Source organism: Schistocerca serialis, chromosome 1, assembly GCF_023864345.2.
Source record: "Schistocerca serialis cubense isolate TAMUIC-IGC-003099 chromosome 1, iqSchSeri2.2, whole genome shotgun sequence".
Lineage (NCBI taxonomy): Eukaryota > Metazoa > Arthropoda > Insecta > Orthoptera > Acrididae > Schistocerca > Schistocerca serialis.
Genome location: NC_064638.1, coordinates 690,048,445 through 690,066,530, shown reverse-complemented (window position 1 = coordinate 690,066,530; position 18,086 = coordinate 690,048,445). Strand labels below are relative to the sequence as shown.

Below are 18,086 nucleotides of genomic sequence, written 5' to 3'. Positions count from 1 at the left end.
TAAGGGAACAATTGACAGAAATGGGGCAAAGAAGTACAGTAGAAGAAGAATGGGTAGCTCTGAGGGAATAAGTAGTGAAGGCAGCAGAGGATCAAGTAGGTAAAAAGACGAGGGCTAGTAGAACTCCTTGGGTAACAGAAGAAATATTGAAATTAATTGATGAAAGGAGAAAATATAAAAATTGCAGTAAATGAAGGAGGCAAAAAGGAATACAGACTTCTCAAAAATGAGATTGACAGGAAGTGCAAAATGGCTAAGCAGGGATGGCTAGAGGACAAATGTAAGGATGTAGAGGCTTATCTCACTAGGGGTAAGATAGATACTGCCTACAGGAAAATTAAAGAGACCTTTGGAGAAAAGAGAACCACTTGTATGAATATCAAGAGCTCAGATGGAAACCCAGTTCTAAGCAAAGAAGGGAAAGCAGAAAGGTGGAAGGAGTATATAGAGGGTCTATACAAGGGCGATGTACTTGAGGACAATATTATGGAAATGGAAGAGGATGTAGATGAAGATGAAATGGGAGATACGATACTGCATGAAGAGTTTGACAGAGCGCTGAAAGACCTGAGTCAAAACAAGACCCCGGGAGTAGACAACATTCCATTAGAACTACTGATGGCCTTGGGAGAGCCAGTCCTGACAAAACTCTACCATCTGGTGAGCAAGATGTATGAGACAGGCGAAATACCCTCAGACTTCAAGAAGAATATAATAATTCCAATCCCAAAGAAAGCAGGTGTTGACAGATGTGAAAATTACCAAACTATCAGTTTAATAAGTCACAGCTGCAAAATACTAACGCGAATTCTTTACAGACGAATGGAAAAACTGGTAGAAGCCGACCTCGGGGAAGATCAGTTTGGATTCCGTAGAAATATTGGAACACGTGAGGCAATACTGACCTTACGACTTATCTTAGAAGAAAGATTAAGGAAAGGCAAAATTATGTTTCTAGCATTTCTAGACTTAGAGAAAGCTTTTGACAATGTTGACTGGAATACTCTCTTTCAAACTCTAAAGGTGGCAGGGGTAAAATACAGGGAGTGAAAGGCTATTTACAATTTGTACAGAAACTAGATGGCAGTTATAAGAGTCAAGGGGCATGAAAGGGAAGCAGTGGTTGGGAAGGGAGTGAGACAGGGTTGTAGCCTCTCCCCGATGCTATTCAATCTGTATATTGAGCAAGCAGTAAAGGAAACAAAAGAAAAATTCGGAGTAGGTATTAAAATCCATGGAGAAGAAATAAAAACTTTGAGGTTTGCCGATGACATTGTAATTCTATCAGAGACAGCAAAGGACTTGGAAGAGCAGTTGAACGGAATGGACAGCGTCTTGAAAGGAGGATATAAGATGAACGTCAACAAAAGCAAAATGAGGATAATGGAATGTAGTCTAATTAAATCAGGTGATGCTGAGGGAATTAGATTAGGAAATGAGACACTTAAAGTAGTAAAGGAGTTTTGCTATTTGGGGAGCAAAATAACTGATGATGGTCAAAGTAGAGAGGATATAAAATGTAGACTGGCAATGGCAAGGAAAGCGTTTCTGAAAAAGAGAAATTTGTTAACATCGAGTATAGATTTAAGTGTCTGGAAGTCGTTTCTGAAAGTATTTGTATGGAGTGTAGCCATGTATGGAAGTGAAACATGGATGATAAATAGTTTGGACAAGAAAAGAATAGAAGCTTTCGAAATGTGGTGCTACAGAAGAATGCTGAAGATTAGATGGGTAGATCACATAACTAATGATGAAGTATTGAATAGAATTGGGGAGAAGAGGAGTATGTGGCACAACTTGACAAAAAGGAGGGACCGGTTAGTAGGACATGTTCTGAGGCATCAAGGGATCACAAATTTAGCATTGGAGGGCAGCGTGGAGGGCAAAAATTGTAGAGGGAGACCAAGAGTTGAATACACTAAGCAGATTCAGAAGCATGTGGGTTGCAGTAAGTACTGGGAGATGAAGAAGCTTGCACAGGATAGAGTAGCATGGAGAGCTGCATCAAACCAGTCTCAGGACTGAAGACCACAACAACAACAACAACAACAACAACAACAACATGTAAAAGCTATTAATGACACCAGAGTTAGCGTCTGTGTTCAAATGGTTCAAATGGCTCTGAGCACTATGGGACTCAACTGCTGTGGTCATTAGTCACCTAGAACTTAGAACAACTTAAACCTAACTAACCTAAGGACATCACACACATCCATGCTCGAGGCAGGATTCGAACCTGCGAACGTAGCAGTCGCACGGTTCCTGACTGCGCGCCTAGAACCGCGAGACCACCGCAGCCAGCTTAGCGTCTGTGTGTCCAATCAGTCATGGATTATACAGAAACTGAAGTTGTGGGGATCAAAACAAAAGCATAAATACTAAACTCCATTTTACTTTGTTATTTTACACAGGAAGGTCCAGGAGTACTGCCCTAGTTTAATTCTTGCATCACTGCAAAAGTGAGTGATATAGATGTTAGTGTTAGTGCTGTCAAGGAACAGTGGAAACCACTGAAATTGACCATACTTTGATGAAATCTCAAGTATATTTTATACAGAGTATACAATGAATTAATCCATCTTTTAATCACTATATACCATACATTTCTTGAACGAAAAACTGTGCTCAGTAATTGGAAGAAATCACAGGTCATACTAGTCTGCAAGAATTGTAGCAGAAGAGATCCACAAAACTACCATTCAATATCATTGTAATCCATCTGTGGTAGAATATTAGAACATATTCTGAGCTCCAAAATGAGTTGCTGGAAGCCAGGGATCAAAGCAACCAGATTGAAGCAGCATTTTTTGGCTTCCAAAAATTATTTGACTTAATATAATGCTAATGTTTGTTAACTGCAACTGAAATTTGTTACTGGATAAACAGATGCAGAAGTATCTTCAGATGTACTCCATAGAAATATGAGGCATGTTTTTTAAGTAAGGTCTGTTTTGTTGTAGACACTAGTAGTTCGCGCATATACTGCAGCAAGCATGTGTGTTGTGCACCAGCATGCCTCGGGAACAACTGTACTCAGTTTCCGCTCTGTAGCTAACCTGGACAGTTCTGTTCTGTGCTTTCAAAATGTTTAAGACTATCAACTCGTCAGCTGCGTGTGAGGTTGGCTCAGTGATATGGTTTTTGTCAGCAAGGACCCTATCTGCTGCAGAAGTTCATGAACAGATTTGCGAAGTGTGCGGTGATACTATTATGAGTGGAAGCAAAGTGCATAAGTGGGTACAAGAATTCAAAGATGGACATGACAACGTCCATGATGAGGACCACTCCAGTCACCCTTCTTTGATTACAGATGATTTGGGGGCTTCAGTTGAAACAAGGATTTGTGAGAACAGGCACTTCACAACAACAGATCTCTCAAACAAATTTCCTGATGTGTCAAGATCAGTGCTTTACAACATTGTTTCTGAACACCTAAAGTTTATGAAACTGTGCTCCCGTTGGGTCCTGAAATTCCTAACAGAGGACCACAAAAACCAAAGATTTGAGTGTGCGATGAAGTTCTTGACTCATTATCACGCAGAAGGTGATGGCTTCTTGAGTCAGATCGTAACTGGAGATGAAACATGGGTTTCGCATATCATGCCCAAATCGAAGCAACAGAGCATGGAATGGAGACACACATACTCACCTGTAAAGGTAAAGGCCAAACAGACTCTGTCCGAGAGCAAAATCTTGGTGTCTGTATTTTGGGATAGGCATGGTGTTTTGTTGGTCGACTTCATGCAACGAGGAACCACTATCAATGCAGAAGCATACTGCTAACCCTGAGAAAGCTAGGCAGAGCGATTCAAAACAGAAGATGTGGCATACTGACAGAGGAAATTGTCCTTCTCCAAGACAATGCAAGACCTCACACTAAAGGTCAGACCCACGATTTATTGGAAAGTTTTGGCTGGGAAGTTTTAGACCACCCACCCTATAGTCCTGATATAGCGTCAAGCGATTACCGTCTGTTCCTCCACCTCAAACAATACCTCAGTGGCAACCATTACAATGATGATGTCAACGTGAAAACAGCAGTGAACTCTCGGTTATCGGAGCAGGTGGAAAAGTTTTTTTTGAAGAGGGTATTTTAAAATTGGTTGAGAGGTATGAAACGTGTTTCAACAAACTTGGCAACTATGTCAAAAAATAGAGTGAAGTATGTACTTTCTGAAAATAAATTTACTTTTTTGAAATAACTTTTCATTGTGTAATTACGTTCAAATGGACCTTACCTAGATCCTACTTCTGATAAGAATTGTATAGCAGCTATTGAAGTCAACTATTTTGTGCTCAGCAACATGAGTTGTCACTAGCTATTTGGTGGGTTTGATGTATTTCTAATTCGGTGGCTGACATCTCTTTTGCACTAAAACGTGTCTCCTCTAGAGCCATGACACCTCAAATGGCTCTTCTGCAGTTATGAACAATCCCACACATCCAATGTCCCAACTAACTCCATAACCAGGTGTAAAGTAACAGTTTCCCTTTTCCATTTTAGATTTCAGATTAGAATAGCTAATCCATATCCACTGCCATACTCTGAAATGAGAAATCTCTTCTTCAAAATCCTTCTGAAGTCCTAAGTGATAACTCCTCTAGACCCAAGCAAAAATATCCTGCAGTGTCCTTATGCTATTCCTACTTCCAACCTCTGCTACAGAGATCTTATTTGTGGGGGAGACCAAGGTACAAGATCTGTCACTTGCACTCAGCTAGCACATCCTATTCTAGTTCTGGCACAAACATATCCTTGCCCATTATAGACAGATTCAACCTATGAAAGCAGCAACTCATATACAAATGCTACTGCAACTTCTGTGCAGACTTTTATGTGGGCACAACATTCCGTCAGCTGTTCATTTAAGAAATCCACAATGTAGCAAAGGGCTAAGTTGATCACCCAGAGAATGCTCCTGAGCACAGTAAGGTCACTTAAATGGTGGCTCCAAAACTTATGAAATCAGGATTCCCCTCCTCGAGCCATTCCCTCCCCAAACATCAACTTCCACTGGTGTGAATACACACAGCCTTTTTCAGTAATTGTGGATTCTGCAAAATATTCATAATTTTGATACAGTATTTCTTAATTATGTAGGGTTAACTTTATATTTCTTAAAATGCACTTTCAGCAATGGAGGAACTTTTATTTTTGACAACATCTATTGGAACATAACTTTCAGGATCGACTGTTCTTTGTGATGGAGTATGTTAATGGTGGAGATCTGATGTTCCAAATTCAGCGGGCCCGAAAATTCGATGAACCACGTGCGCGATTTTATGCAGCTGAGGTTACACTGGCTCTACAGTTTCTACATGAAAATGGTGTTGTCTACAGGTTTGTCAAGTTATTTTATTACTATTCAAGTTGGTGATATTTGTAACTGGTTTTCATGTGAGTTTGTTTGTAATACTGCCTGAGCCAAGAAACACTGTTGCCATCACTACCAGCTATTGGAGACGTTTTTCCTTACAGCTTTCTTGTCTTCAACTGATATTGTGAATTACGTAAATATTTGCAAATTTGTTTCAAGCTGTACCTAAATGCAGAATATACAACATGCACTCTAGGACACCGAATTATAAAATAGTGGCTATTTCATTACTTTTTTTGTTCAGTTTTGTAAGTTGTGGGCATCTTGGACACTGCAATAAATATGGACAAATATGACACATAATGAAAATTATACTTCAAACTTTATGTATATTTAAACATTTTTTTAAATGTCACCAAGGAGAGGAATAATTAATCAGACTTCTTAATTAAGATGATAAATAAAATGGGAAATGATTGTGATAAATAATGGTGAAAAATAAACTGATTTTTGTGAGCAGTACTTCATGTCATCAGGTGAAGCTGCCTATAAAAAAATCAAAATGAAGCTGACACAATCAACCAAAATACAGTATAGGCAGATCTCAATATAAGCCACTAGAATCCTCCCACTTGTATTTGCACTTACAATGAAGGCTATACAGAAGCTAAACTATAGAAAGTCAGTGGATGCATTACTTACCTTCCCATTAAACTTGTGATTATGCTGCATTTTATTAATATGATGATCTTCATTTGTTGTCTAGAAAATTTCTTTTTGGTATTTTGCAACTGTAACTGAGTCTTTCGTTCTCATCCTGTCCAGTATGTCTCCCCTGATCCGGGGTTTGGCCTGACTTTCCTGAACACTGCCCCTTTTCCTAAAGCCTACCAGTCCTTGTTTGCAGCGCCCCCTCATAATCAGATGAGTGTGGTCAGGACATTAAATCTGTCCCATGTGTAGCTAAGAAGTGTAGGCAGGATCTGGCAGTTTTGTGCTGGCTGCTTAGTTTTGTGCTGGCTGCTCTGTGCAGCAGGAATGGTGACCATAGGGGAGGAGTGGTGTAGAATTGTGCCTGGTGATACTAAGGTAACTAGTTTTGCTGCCCATCTTTGATTGTTTTAGAAGCCACTGAAGTCACTGGAAAGAAGCTGACAGTAGAGCCAATTTCGTCATATAAACAGGAACTGATTATTACTTGCAAGGTAGGGTCAGAACCTGCAGAAAGCCCAAGAGAAAACACTGATGATGATGTAGTGAACATTAGATTTGTAACATGTTTCTGGTATTGGGTTCCGTGGAACTTGACTGCCTGCGGGGGGAGATGGACCTAACTGACCAGAGGACACAGTATCACTGGAGTGCTGCTCTCACATAACAAGCAAGCCATCTGTCTCGCCAGGTGAGTATGCCAGCCGATAGTGTTCCTCGTAGCTGGTATAAATACGGCCACCCAGTGAATGGTCAGTCAGTTCTGTATGGTTGTCTGATATTGTTGGTTACTATTATTGCTGTACTGTCAAATATACAATAACACCATGACTTGCAGTTAGTTCTTCTCTCTGGTCACATTTTGGATTGTCTCTCTCTTCATTCTTGGCCTACTGACATTGTTGTGGCCAAGGTTTTCACTTTGCACCTTGTTGTTGCATAGGTTGCTTTAGGCTTGTTGTAGTTTGCGTCTTATCTGCCATAAGTCAGCTGTGTTTAGCTCAACTGCTGCTTGGTATCATGTTCCCCTGCACAAGTGGCCCTTCCACCTCGTGGCTTCAACTGCTTCTCTCCTCGGTTCTGAAGTGTGCGCTGATATCCAGCTACTCATGTGTATAGCATTGGCAATGAGGCAAAAGAGGAAGTTGTTTGGTAACATAGACACTAAACTGGTTTGCCTGCTGGACCAACAGCAGCAGCTAATACAAGAGCAGCAGCTACAGATAGGCTTATTACAAAAGTCACTTTAGTTTCAGGCATATAAACTCCACATTGCTCCAGGTCTCAGCACCACCTGCAGTCGATGCACTCATATGTCCTCTGTTCTCCTTTCAGTGATGCTATGGAGGACTGAGGCACATATTTTCATCAACTGAGGCATCATTTCATGGTGTTTCAAGTCACAAGGTTCACTGCAGCAGTCGTTATTTCTGTCATGGGTGTCACAGAGACACTTTTTCTGGTCTGAAAATTAGTGTCTCTCTCCGGCTCCTCCATCAAGCACTTCTTTCAGGACTTATGAATTCTGTTGACTAATTATTACTCCCAGACATATCATGTGGTTACCTCCAGGATAAAATTTCACAGATACCATAAACAGCCTAGACAATCATACTACTCTTGGGCCACTGGCTTGCATAGTCTTAGTAGCAAATGTGATTTCACATGTGCCAATCAAGGCTGCAAGATTTCATATGCAGCACCTTAATTCATGATGTTGTGGTTCAGCTGGCAGCTGATAATACGGATGTCTGCACAGTGGCGCTGAAACTGGGTAACGCATACTCATTTGAAATTTCACAGCCTACTAACAAACAAGTCATGCCGAGGCCACAAGTTTTAGTAGATATTGTGCCACCACATGTTCCACTGACATGCTGCAGCAACTTTGTGATTCATTGCTGTCTAACATCTCTACAGCGTCCAAACCTCCGGTCGCCTCTTGTCAATGGTCACTTCGGCTGCTCTCTTCTTGCCTGCAGTGTTGCTCCACTCACTACTGAGCAGACAGTCCAGACCACACTATGAAAAGGGGGCATCTCTGCTCAGTGTATCAAAGCCCACTCCCATCCCACCCCATGAGTGCACCAGGACACTCTGCAGTCACTAGCCCCTCCATGTGACATCTTCACACAGAAATTGTTTCTCTCATGTTGCATTTCTCAACAGGACATCCACTTACAGGCAGACACACAGGAGCCACCATTTCTTTGATAAATCAGGCAATGCATGCATGGCTAGGCTTTCCCGGGCTGTCCCCACCCTCGTGGTGTTTGGGAACCTACTGGGATGGTTCTATTCCTCTTCTTGGTCAATGATTGATCACTGCAGCCTGCAAGTGTGTTATGCAGTATTACATTATTTGTCATCAACCGCCCCTCTGCTACCAAATTTTTGGCCTTAACACCTTTATGTTGTTTCCTAGGAACTGGTCAATCTCTGCACTGCATTCGCATCTATATTTCATCTGGATTTGGAGATGCCTCAGGGTTCAGACACACATCACCCTTCGGCTGGATGACATGCCTAGTTGTTACTGCACCAGATCAATTCCGGTTACCTTATATGCTTCTGTGAAGCAGGAGCTAGGGGTAACTGAGCCTGAGAAATCTAACACATGAGCCACTCAACTATTCATTCACAGAAAGCACAATTATTCTCTTTGATTGTATGGAGATTTCAAAGTTATCACCAATGCCCAATTGCAGATGGAAACTTTTCTTATCCCCCAACTGGAAGACCTCCTCACCAAACTTGCTGGACGCGAATACTACTCCAAAATCAACCTGGCCCAAGCTTAACCTCCAGTAACCCTTAAACCCTTAGGTGAGGAATCCCAGAAAACTGTTTTTGAAATAGTAGGAGTGGGGGGGGGGGGGGGGGGGGGGGGGGGAGGGATGAAAAGGTGGCAAACCATTTTACAAAACATACCTTAAAAAAAGATTTATCGTTAGTCTCTTCAAAACTTTTAAGCACTTGAACAAAGATGGTCAGTTGAGAAAACTTTAAACAAATGTGACAACCAGCATTAAAGACAAATGCTGACTTTACAACTCTGACTGCTGACAGTAAAATGATATTAGCAATAAACAACATGTACAAGAAATTCCAAGAATCTTCAAGTATGAATTTTCTTCCTTAAAACAAATAATTATAACTCACAATTTAACAAATGGCTGGCTCAAGAAATCACTCAACACAATCAGTTAGACAACAGACACTATCCTTACAAATCCATTGGCGACCAAGGGATAAACAAAAGTACTTAACTTGAGGAGGGGGGGTTTATGTTCTACAATATTGGTATTAGTTTTACAAATGGTAGGTCTTTCAGTGCACTTTATGGTCTTTCTCTTTACAATAGTCTGCCTCTTGGCCCTTCTGCTTGGAATAATTTGGGATACCTGTAACATAAACCTGTCAGCACCAGGCATAGACAAGAAGTCATTTAATTTGGATGTTTAATGATGGCAATAAACATATGTAACCCCTCCCACACACACAACACAAAATTTGCAATGAAAAGCAATTACAAGTATTAGAATTATCCCTTGGTATTAAACACCACAAACACACTTAATTTTAACCTTTTAATTTAGCTGTCAGTGAATTAAGCCAATAGATGATTGCTCCCTCTGAAACCAAATTAACAATGTGAATGATTTCCAAACACTTCAAGATAGAAGTAACTATTTACCAATGCAAACAAGAGCATTTGACTTTATGAAACAATTCTGGATCAACAACAGAGCAAACAGTTTAAGCCAGTTACTTGTATTCCACATGCGTTCAGTATTCAGCAGCTAGTTCACAAAAACCTCCCTACTTTACGAGAAGCAACAGGGTCAGCTCACTTAATTGTACAGGAATTATAAATAATTCAGTGATCATCCACACTGTTAATCTTTACATAATGGTTGAGTGAAAGGAACACCATTTAAAGCACAAAATATCTAAAGTACAGTAAAACAACAGCACATAATAGTTCTTTAAATATGAACACTGTGCTAAATTATAGCCAACTGAAGATAAGACTTTTCTTAATGGGCAAATGAAACTTATATCAACCTGCTGTTTCATAACATACATGCTCAGTATTGCAATCAGGTGACAGAATAGTATGTAATAATGTAACTGTGTTTGTACTTCTACTGCAACCAGACTGTGAGACCCACTAATGCTCGAAATAGCCATTTAGCTACCAAACCAACCTAACTAACAAATGGCCACCACTGTTCATGAATGCCAGTGCAGACTGGCCCCTCAGACTCATACTCAGCGACCACACTAGCTCCACTCAATCACAGTGGACAAAATACTCCTCATTGCACTGGCCACATGCTCTCTCACTCTGCCAGCAACCACATGACCCACCAACTCACAGAATATCCTTGCATCACCCTGGAGTCAAACTTGAGGGACTCAAGAGCAACCAAATGTGATGCACACGCTTACATAGTCTTCCAGTTAAAGATCGTCAGCCCAGCATCTATGATCAGAAGACTAAGCCACGCACGACCGTCAGTAATTAGAGCGGCACTATCCTGGCCGCAAAGCCATCGCACGTGGCTCAGTTTTCATTAATACACCTTTTGGATTATGTAAGTATAAGCCACTCCCATTTGGCATTGACTCAGCCCCCGCAATTTTCCAAAGATCTTTGGAACAGCTGCATTACTGTTTGGAGAAGTGCAGGGTCTCTTTCAGAAAGAGGTGGAGAATTTGGGGCATTGGGTGATCAAATACGGAATCAGGTCCACTGATTGGAATGTCGCTGAGATAGATTCCTTACCCCACCTGACAAACTTACATGAATTACAGGTGCTTTGGGGCAAAATCAGTTATTATTCTAAGTTCTTAACCCACATAGCCCACAGTTGATAAAAAGGATGTGTCTTACAACTGGACCTGTGCCTGCGATCGGGCTTTTACCAAATTGAAACCCATACTGTAATCCTCCCGTTGCCTCAGCAATTCTCTTTCTGTCGCCCATTGGTTGTGGCGGCCGACACATCTGCCTGTGGCATTGGGATGGTTTGGATACATACAGCATATGTGTCCAAGATATTGACCCATTAAAAAATTTCATGTCCACCTTTTGGGATGAAGTTATCTCTAATTCTGGATTGCAAGATGTTGAGGGCGTTACTTGATCAGCACTCCAACCTCCTGGAGTGGATAGCCTAATGCATCCAGGCATTGTTCCTCAGTGCATACAATTACACCATCCAACAGAAGCCCACAGCACAGCATTCCAATGCCGATGTGTTGCCACTTCTACCCACTGGCCCGAACCTTGATTTTGATCAAGAGTTCTCACAGACTTTCAGTTGTAGACAATGCTATTCTTTTGGACACTGAGACTGATGCACATTGGGTGGTCATCCCAGGAGAATGTGGCCAGTGTGTGTTGAGCTTTCTGCACCAGGGACATTGGCGGATGTCCTGCATGAAGGCATTAGCTCACCAACATGTTTACTGGTCTGGGATCAATAGCAGCGCCTGTGCCCAGCACCAGGCAGCACCCCACAGTCTTTCACTCCTTGGCCTACCCCCTGCCATCCCTGGCACTGTGTCCATCTCAATTTTGCAGGCTTGTTTTTGGAATCAGTGTGGTTGCTCACTGTGGATGCTTACTTGAAGTCCCCATGTGCTGCACACATGGCATCCACCAAGACTGATACCACCTTCACCACCATGACCTAGGATTTGGCCACTGAAGGGATGCTTGCATGTTGGTTCCCAATAATGGGGCGCAATTCATGGCATCTGCTTTCAAAGATTTCTGTGAGGTCAGTTCATACAACGTATTTGCAGCTGTCCATTCCATCCTTCCTCAAATAGTGAAGCGGATCATTTTGTTTGGACTTTTAATTAGCAAATGAAAAAAGCCACCAAATCTTCTGCCACAACATCAGCCCTCACCTCATTTTGCAATCACCAAGCCTCATAGCCTCACCAAGCTCCTCCACAGATGGCAACCAGCAACCCTACTTCATTTTCTTACCTTGCACCCTGCTCCCATCCCTCTCAGCATTAAGCACCTAGTGAAGCTGTGTGGGACCACTCCTATTGGATTACTTAGGCTTGGATGGTGGCAACAGTAGTGGAGACTGATGGGTGGCAAGTTACCTTGGTGCAAATACTGAAGGGGCTCAAGCGCTGTCATCTCCACCACCTTCGGCCATGAGCCCAGGCCTTGCATCCACCACCACCTCCTCCACTGCCTCTGGGGACAAAGTATAGCTGCAGCTGGTATCCCTGGAGGCTGACTGTGACTCCCCACCATTGCACCAGCAATACCTTCTGCATCCACAAGGATCAGTGGCACATGTATCACGAGCGATATCCCAATGGACACCACCAGACATCCTCTCTTCATGCAGCTGGCAGTCAAAGGGTCTGGGTCTTCACTTGTATCTCCATTCCACCCCACCACACACTATCTGTTGTTTTTCTTCCCTCAAGTGCCTATTTCCAGGGGAAGGGATCTGTTATTGGGCTCCACAGAAGTTGAACGCCTACCAGAAGAAATGGACTTAGATGGCCATTTAAGAAGGCATAGCATCACTGCAGTGTTGTTGGATACTCCACTATCAACTATTTACTAACACCCTCACTTGGCACATGGTTCTTTTCTGTGGTTGCTTTGTGGATTATGTCTCTCATTGTTCTTGGCCTATTAACATCATTGTGGCCAAGGTTCCCTCCTTGAACTTTGCTGTTGCATAGGTTACTTTGGGCTTGTCCTAATCTGTGTCTTGTCCACTCTAAGTCAGGCACGTTTAAATTGACCAGCTCGTGGTATCATTTCCTCTTCTACAGGCAACCCTTATGCTTTGTGGCTTCACCCATTTATCTCCTGGATTTTGATATGTGCACTGATATATGGTTACCCAAGTGTATAGCAGTGTTTCATATTGATGTATGAGCAGTGGAGATTTCAACTTCATGAATTTTGTGGTGTTTTATCTGGAAGTCCAGTGCACAGGCCACATAATATAAACAAGAGGTCATTGTCAATTACCAGTTTGAAATGTGCTTTGTAGAGATACAAATTAAATTTGTTGGCCACATAAATGATTCATAATGCTCTTTCTCAAGTAGTGAATGACTCTTCTGAGCTGAGTTTAATGTTTTAAATATATTTTCTGTGGAAATCTCCATTCCATCAGGTCCTCTGTGGGCAAGAACTATCCCAGTACCACAATGTGAAATTTCAGTTGCTATTACAAGGAGCTTCCCAGGGAGGTATAGAACAAGGCAAGGTTCATGTTTCTGTTTTTGTTTCGCTGCTTGTGAAGACTCTACACAAGCTGCAGACCACTTGTGAATGGAACTATACTTAGTGGAGCCAAAAACCTCTGCAACATTTAGTATGAAACAGAATAATAGTTTATTTATTCCATAAATTGGCAAAATTCTTTGAAAGTCATTGTCATTTTTATATAGCTTAGAATTTAAATTTAGCAGTAAGCTGGCTTATTTATTTACGGCGCTCCTTAAATATTCCTTTATATCCTACTTAACTAGCATGATGTTGTTATTGTTGTGGTCATCTGTCTGAAGTCTGGTTTGAAGCAGTCCTCCAAAATAGTCTGCCCTCTGCAGGCCTCTTCATACTTGCATAACTACTGTAGCGTGCAGCCATTTGATTCTGCTTACTGAAAAAAAACCTAGGTCTCCTCCAAAATTGTCAGCGCCCCCACCCCATTTCTTCCTGCACTACCAAATTGATAATTCTTTTATGCCTTAGGATGTGTCCTATTTGCCAATCAATTTTTTAGTCAAGTTGTGTAACAAATTTCTTTTCTCCCTGATACAATTCAATAGCTCTTGGTTAGTTATTCGATCTGCCTACCTTATGTTCGGCATTCTTCTGTAGTAACAAATTTTTAAACCTTCTGTTCTCTTCTTGTCTAAGTGTTAAGTAGTATATAGTCCACATGTCATTTCTATAAAGGCTATACTGCACTCACTTGCAGAAAAGATTTCCTAAAGCTTAAATTTATATTTCATGTTAACAAATTTCGTTTTTTTGTAAAAGCTTTTCTTGCTATTGCTAGGCTTTATTTTATAACCTCTACACTTCAATCACAGTCAGTTATTTTGTTGCTCAAATAACAAAACTCATCAACTAATTATGATGTTTAATTACATAATCTAATTCCTTCAGCACTGGTTGATTTAATTCAGCTACATTCCATTACCCTTGTTGCCCTTTCGTTGATATTCATCTTTTTGAGACACTATCCATTCCATTCAACAGATCTTCCAGGTCTTTTGCCATCTCTGACAAAACTACAATGTTATTGGCAGATCTCAAAGTTTGTATTTCTTATCTTTTTAATTTAATTCCATTCCAGATTTCTCCTTGGTTTCCTTTACAGATTGATCAATACTCAAATTGAATAATATCAGGGACAGGCTACAACCCTATCTCACTTCCTTCTCAACTACTGCTTCCTTTACATGTGCCAATTACAGTCTGATTTCTGTACAAGTTGTAGAAAACCTTTGATCCCTGTATTTTACCCCTGCTACCCTCAGAATTTCAGATAATGTATTCTAGTCAAGACCGTCGAAAGCTTTCTCTAAATCCATAAAGTCTAGAAATGTATGTTTGTTTCTCTTCACTCTGTCTTCTAAGATAAGTCATAGGGTTAGCACTGCTTCACATGTTCGTACATTGCTCAGGAACTCAGTTCCTACATTTCTCCAGAACTCAAACTGAACTTCCTGAGTTCAGCTTCTTCCAGATTTTCCATTCTTCTGTAGAAAATGTGTGTCAGTATTTTGCAACCATAATTTATTAATCTAGCAATCTGGTAATATTCACACTTACCAGCACCTGCCTTCTTTGAAATTTGAATATTTATTTTCTTCTTGAAGTCCTAGGATATATCGGCTGTCTCATATCTTGCATACCTGGCGGAATCATTTTGTCTTGGTATATTCTTCCAATAATCTCAGTAATTTTGAGGGTACATCATCTACTCCAGACGTCTTGTTTCACCTTAGGTCTTTCAGTGCTTTGTGAAATTCTTCTCACAGTATCATATTTTCCATATCAACTTCATATATTTCTTCATCCATTTCTATAATATTGTCTTCAGCTTCACTTCGCTTGTATAGTGTTCTTCCATCTTTCAGCTCTCCCTTCTTTACTTTGAACTGGGTTTCCATTTGTAATCTTAATATTCATTCAGGTGCTCATTGATAACTGTAGAAATTCATGCAAGAGGCAAGCAAGATTGTAAAGGTGCTATTTTTCTATGCAACTGATTCTGTGAATTTGAAGATGTTACAGTGTCCCAAAAATTAAATTTGACAGGAACTGCACAAAATGTATTTATAAGTAAATTACTAATGATAGCATAATGGTAAGCATATTTCATAGTTACATATTTCTATATTATTAATATGAATATGTATGCCACTATCTTGTTTCAGTTACTTGAAATTACATCTTCATTATGATTTATTTATTTATTTAATCATGTCAGAAGCATGGTACATAAAATCAAAATAATTAACACATACATATCAAATATATAACAAATACAAAAAGAGTATGAAAGTATACAGATACATAACCTGGCCACGTCCAGCACTTTCGTGGTGGCATTAATCAAATCCTTCATGGTGCGTGCGCTTGGGTACAGCACACACTGCATGAGGTGGGTGGTGATTTGAGTGTGCCCACAGTCACACAGCGCCGGTTCATTTGAGAGGCCCCATTTGCACATATTCTCTTTGGATCGTGTGACACCAGAGCACAGCCTATTAAGAGATTTCCACGTCATCCATCCTTCCATATGGATAGGAGGGAGTTCTTCATTTGGGACTAACCATTCCCCAAGATGCATGTTTTCTTCTCGCCACATTGCCAGCCTCTCTTGCTGCGGTGTCCCGCCGATGTTTCCTGCTGTGTGCAGGAAACTTTTTCTAGATTTTAGTCGACGGCGGGCTGGCTGGTGTTTGTACAGCAGGTGGGCTGGTGAGGTCAACGCCTTTGTCTTTTCTTTCCTGGCTGCTACTTTCCTTCTAATATCTGGTGGGGCCACGCCTGCCAGGCAGTACAATTTATCAGTCGGGGTTGGTCTCAGACAGCCTGTGATGATGCGGCAGGATTCATTAAGCGGTATGTCCACTTGCTTGGTGCGGCTAGAATTGTACCACACTGGGCACACGTACTCCGCTGTTGAATAGCACAAAGCGAGAGCTGCGGTTCTCACTATTCCAGGCTGTGCCCCCCATGTAGTGCCCTTTAGTTTGTGTACAATGTTGTTTCTCGCAGCTACTTTGTGTTTAGTGTTCATGCAGTGCTTTTCATAGGTGAGTGCTCTATCCAAGGTGACACCTAAGTATTTTGGTGTTTTGCAATGTTCCAGGGGCACTCCTTCCCAGTTAAGTTGTAGTCTTCTTGCAGATTGTCTGTTCTTTAGGTGGAAGATGCAGGTTTGAGTTTTCCCTGGGTTGGGTTTGAGATGGTTCCCCTTATAGTAGGTGGCAAACTGTTCGAGGGCTTCTGACAGATTCTATTCAACAGTTTCAAAGCTGTCTGCTTGAGTGGTAATGGCGCAATCATCTGCATATATGAAGCTTTCGGTGCCTTGGGGGTGGGGCTGGTCATTAGTATATATATTAAAAAGAGTTGAGGCCAGTACGCTTCCTTGGGGGAGGCCATTCTTCTGTATCCTCCACCGGCTTCTCTGTCCCTGAAAATCCACGAAGAGTCTTCGATTCTGGAGTAGGTTTCCAATCAGTAAGGTTAGTCTGTAGTCCCTACTCATTGCATATATTTTCCCCAGGAGCAGTCGGTGGTTGGCTGTGTCGTAGGCTGCTGATAGGTCTAGGAAGACAGCCCCGGTGATCTTCCTGTTCTCGAACCCATCCTCTATGTGTTGCGTTAATTTTAGCACCTGTGACGCACAGCATTTGCCCTGTCTGAATCCTGCTTGTTGTGGTATCAGGAGGGGCTCAATGGCGTCTGTGATTCTGTGGAGTATCATCCTTTCCAAAACCTTGTAAAAATGGCATAGCAGAGAGATCGGACTATAGTTTTTGGGATTGTTACATTCTTTGCCTGGTTTTAGGATGGCAGTGACTCATGATTTTCTCCAGGTTTTTGGAATTTTGCAGGATTTCATGCAGTTGTTCATCATATCAACTAGCCATTTCCTTGTTACAGGTCCAAAATGCTTTATTTGCTCGACGCATATATCGTCAAGGCCGGCTGCTCTGCGCATTTTGCACTTACTGATCACCTTCTCCAGTTCCGCCAAGGTAAATGGCTTGGATAGTTCTTTGGTCTCCTGAGGGGGCTTTCGTTCTATGCCCCTCTTTTTTGTCTTTAGGTTGTTGTATCTTGGTGGTTTCCCATTTGTGAGAAGCTGGTGTGCAATTTGGTCTGCTGTGACGTTCACGTGTAGATTTGGTTTGGTGGGGTCATTGGCTAGGTGTTTTATGAGTTTCCAGGCCTTTTGACTATCTCTGCCAAAATTAGTTTCCTTGATCATTTTGGTCCATTTCTCCCTTCTCACTTCTGATATCCGGAAGGTAATAACTCTTCCTTTGGTGAGGGTTTCTTTCGAAGAGCATTTGATACTCTTCCAGTAGGGCTACTGTTTCCTGGGTGAGTCCTGGTGTGTAACTTGTTCTGCATCCCCTTGGAATAGATGCTCGGGAGCAGATTTTGATGGCGTCCACAAAGCTGTCATAGTTCTCTGGATCTGGGCTGTATGTCTGGACTCTCTCTTCTAGTATTCTGGTGAATTTGGGCCAGTCTGCCTTCCTGAAATTATATCTCCTTCTGAACTTTACTCTTCATGGTATAACTATTGGCAACATTTGGCACATTATTGGGCGATGTTGTGTCTTTGGGATGGGGGCGCAGATGGACTTAAAGCGCTGTTGTGCTATTTCTTCGCCGACGAATAGGAGATCTGGGTTGTATCCGCGGCACCACCTACCGCTGTTGAAAGATGTGGGAAGTTTGCTGTCGTGGATAAGTGCCAGGTGGTTTGACGCAGCCCACGCCAGAACGGCTTCACC

General features: G+C 41.6%; 1 protein-coding gene across 2 annotated transcripts in view; it reads left to right on the top strand.

Moving 5' to 3' along the window:
- LOC126480663 (calcium-independent protein kinase C) overlaps nucleotides 1-18,086 on the top strand; it is a 226,365-nt gene that overhangs the window by 151,684 nt on the left and 56,595 nt on the right. For both annotated transcript variants that reach the window (XM_050103890.1, XM_050103897.1), the window contains exon 10: nucleotides 5,187-5,341. In XM_050103890.1, coding sequence (XP_049959847.1) covers nucleotides 5,187-5,341 — 155 coding nt within the window. The remainder of the gene's footprint in view (nucleotides 1-5,186; nucleotides 5,342-18,086) is intronic.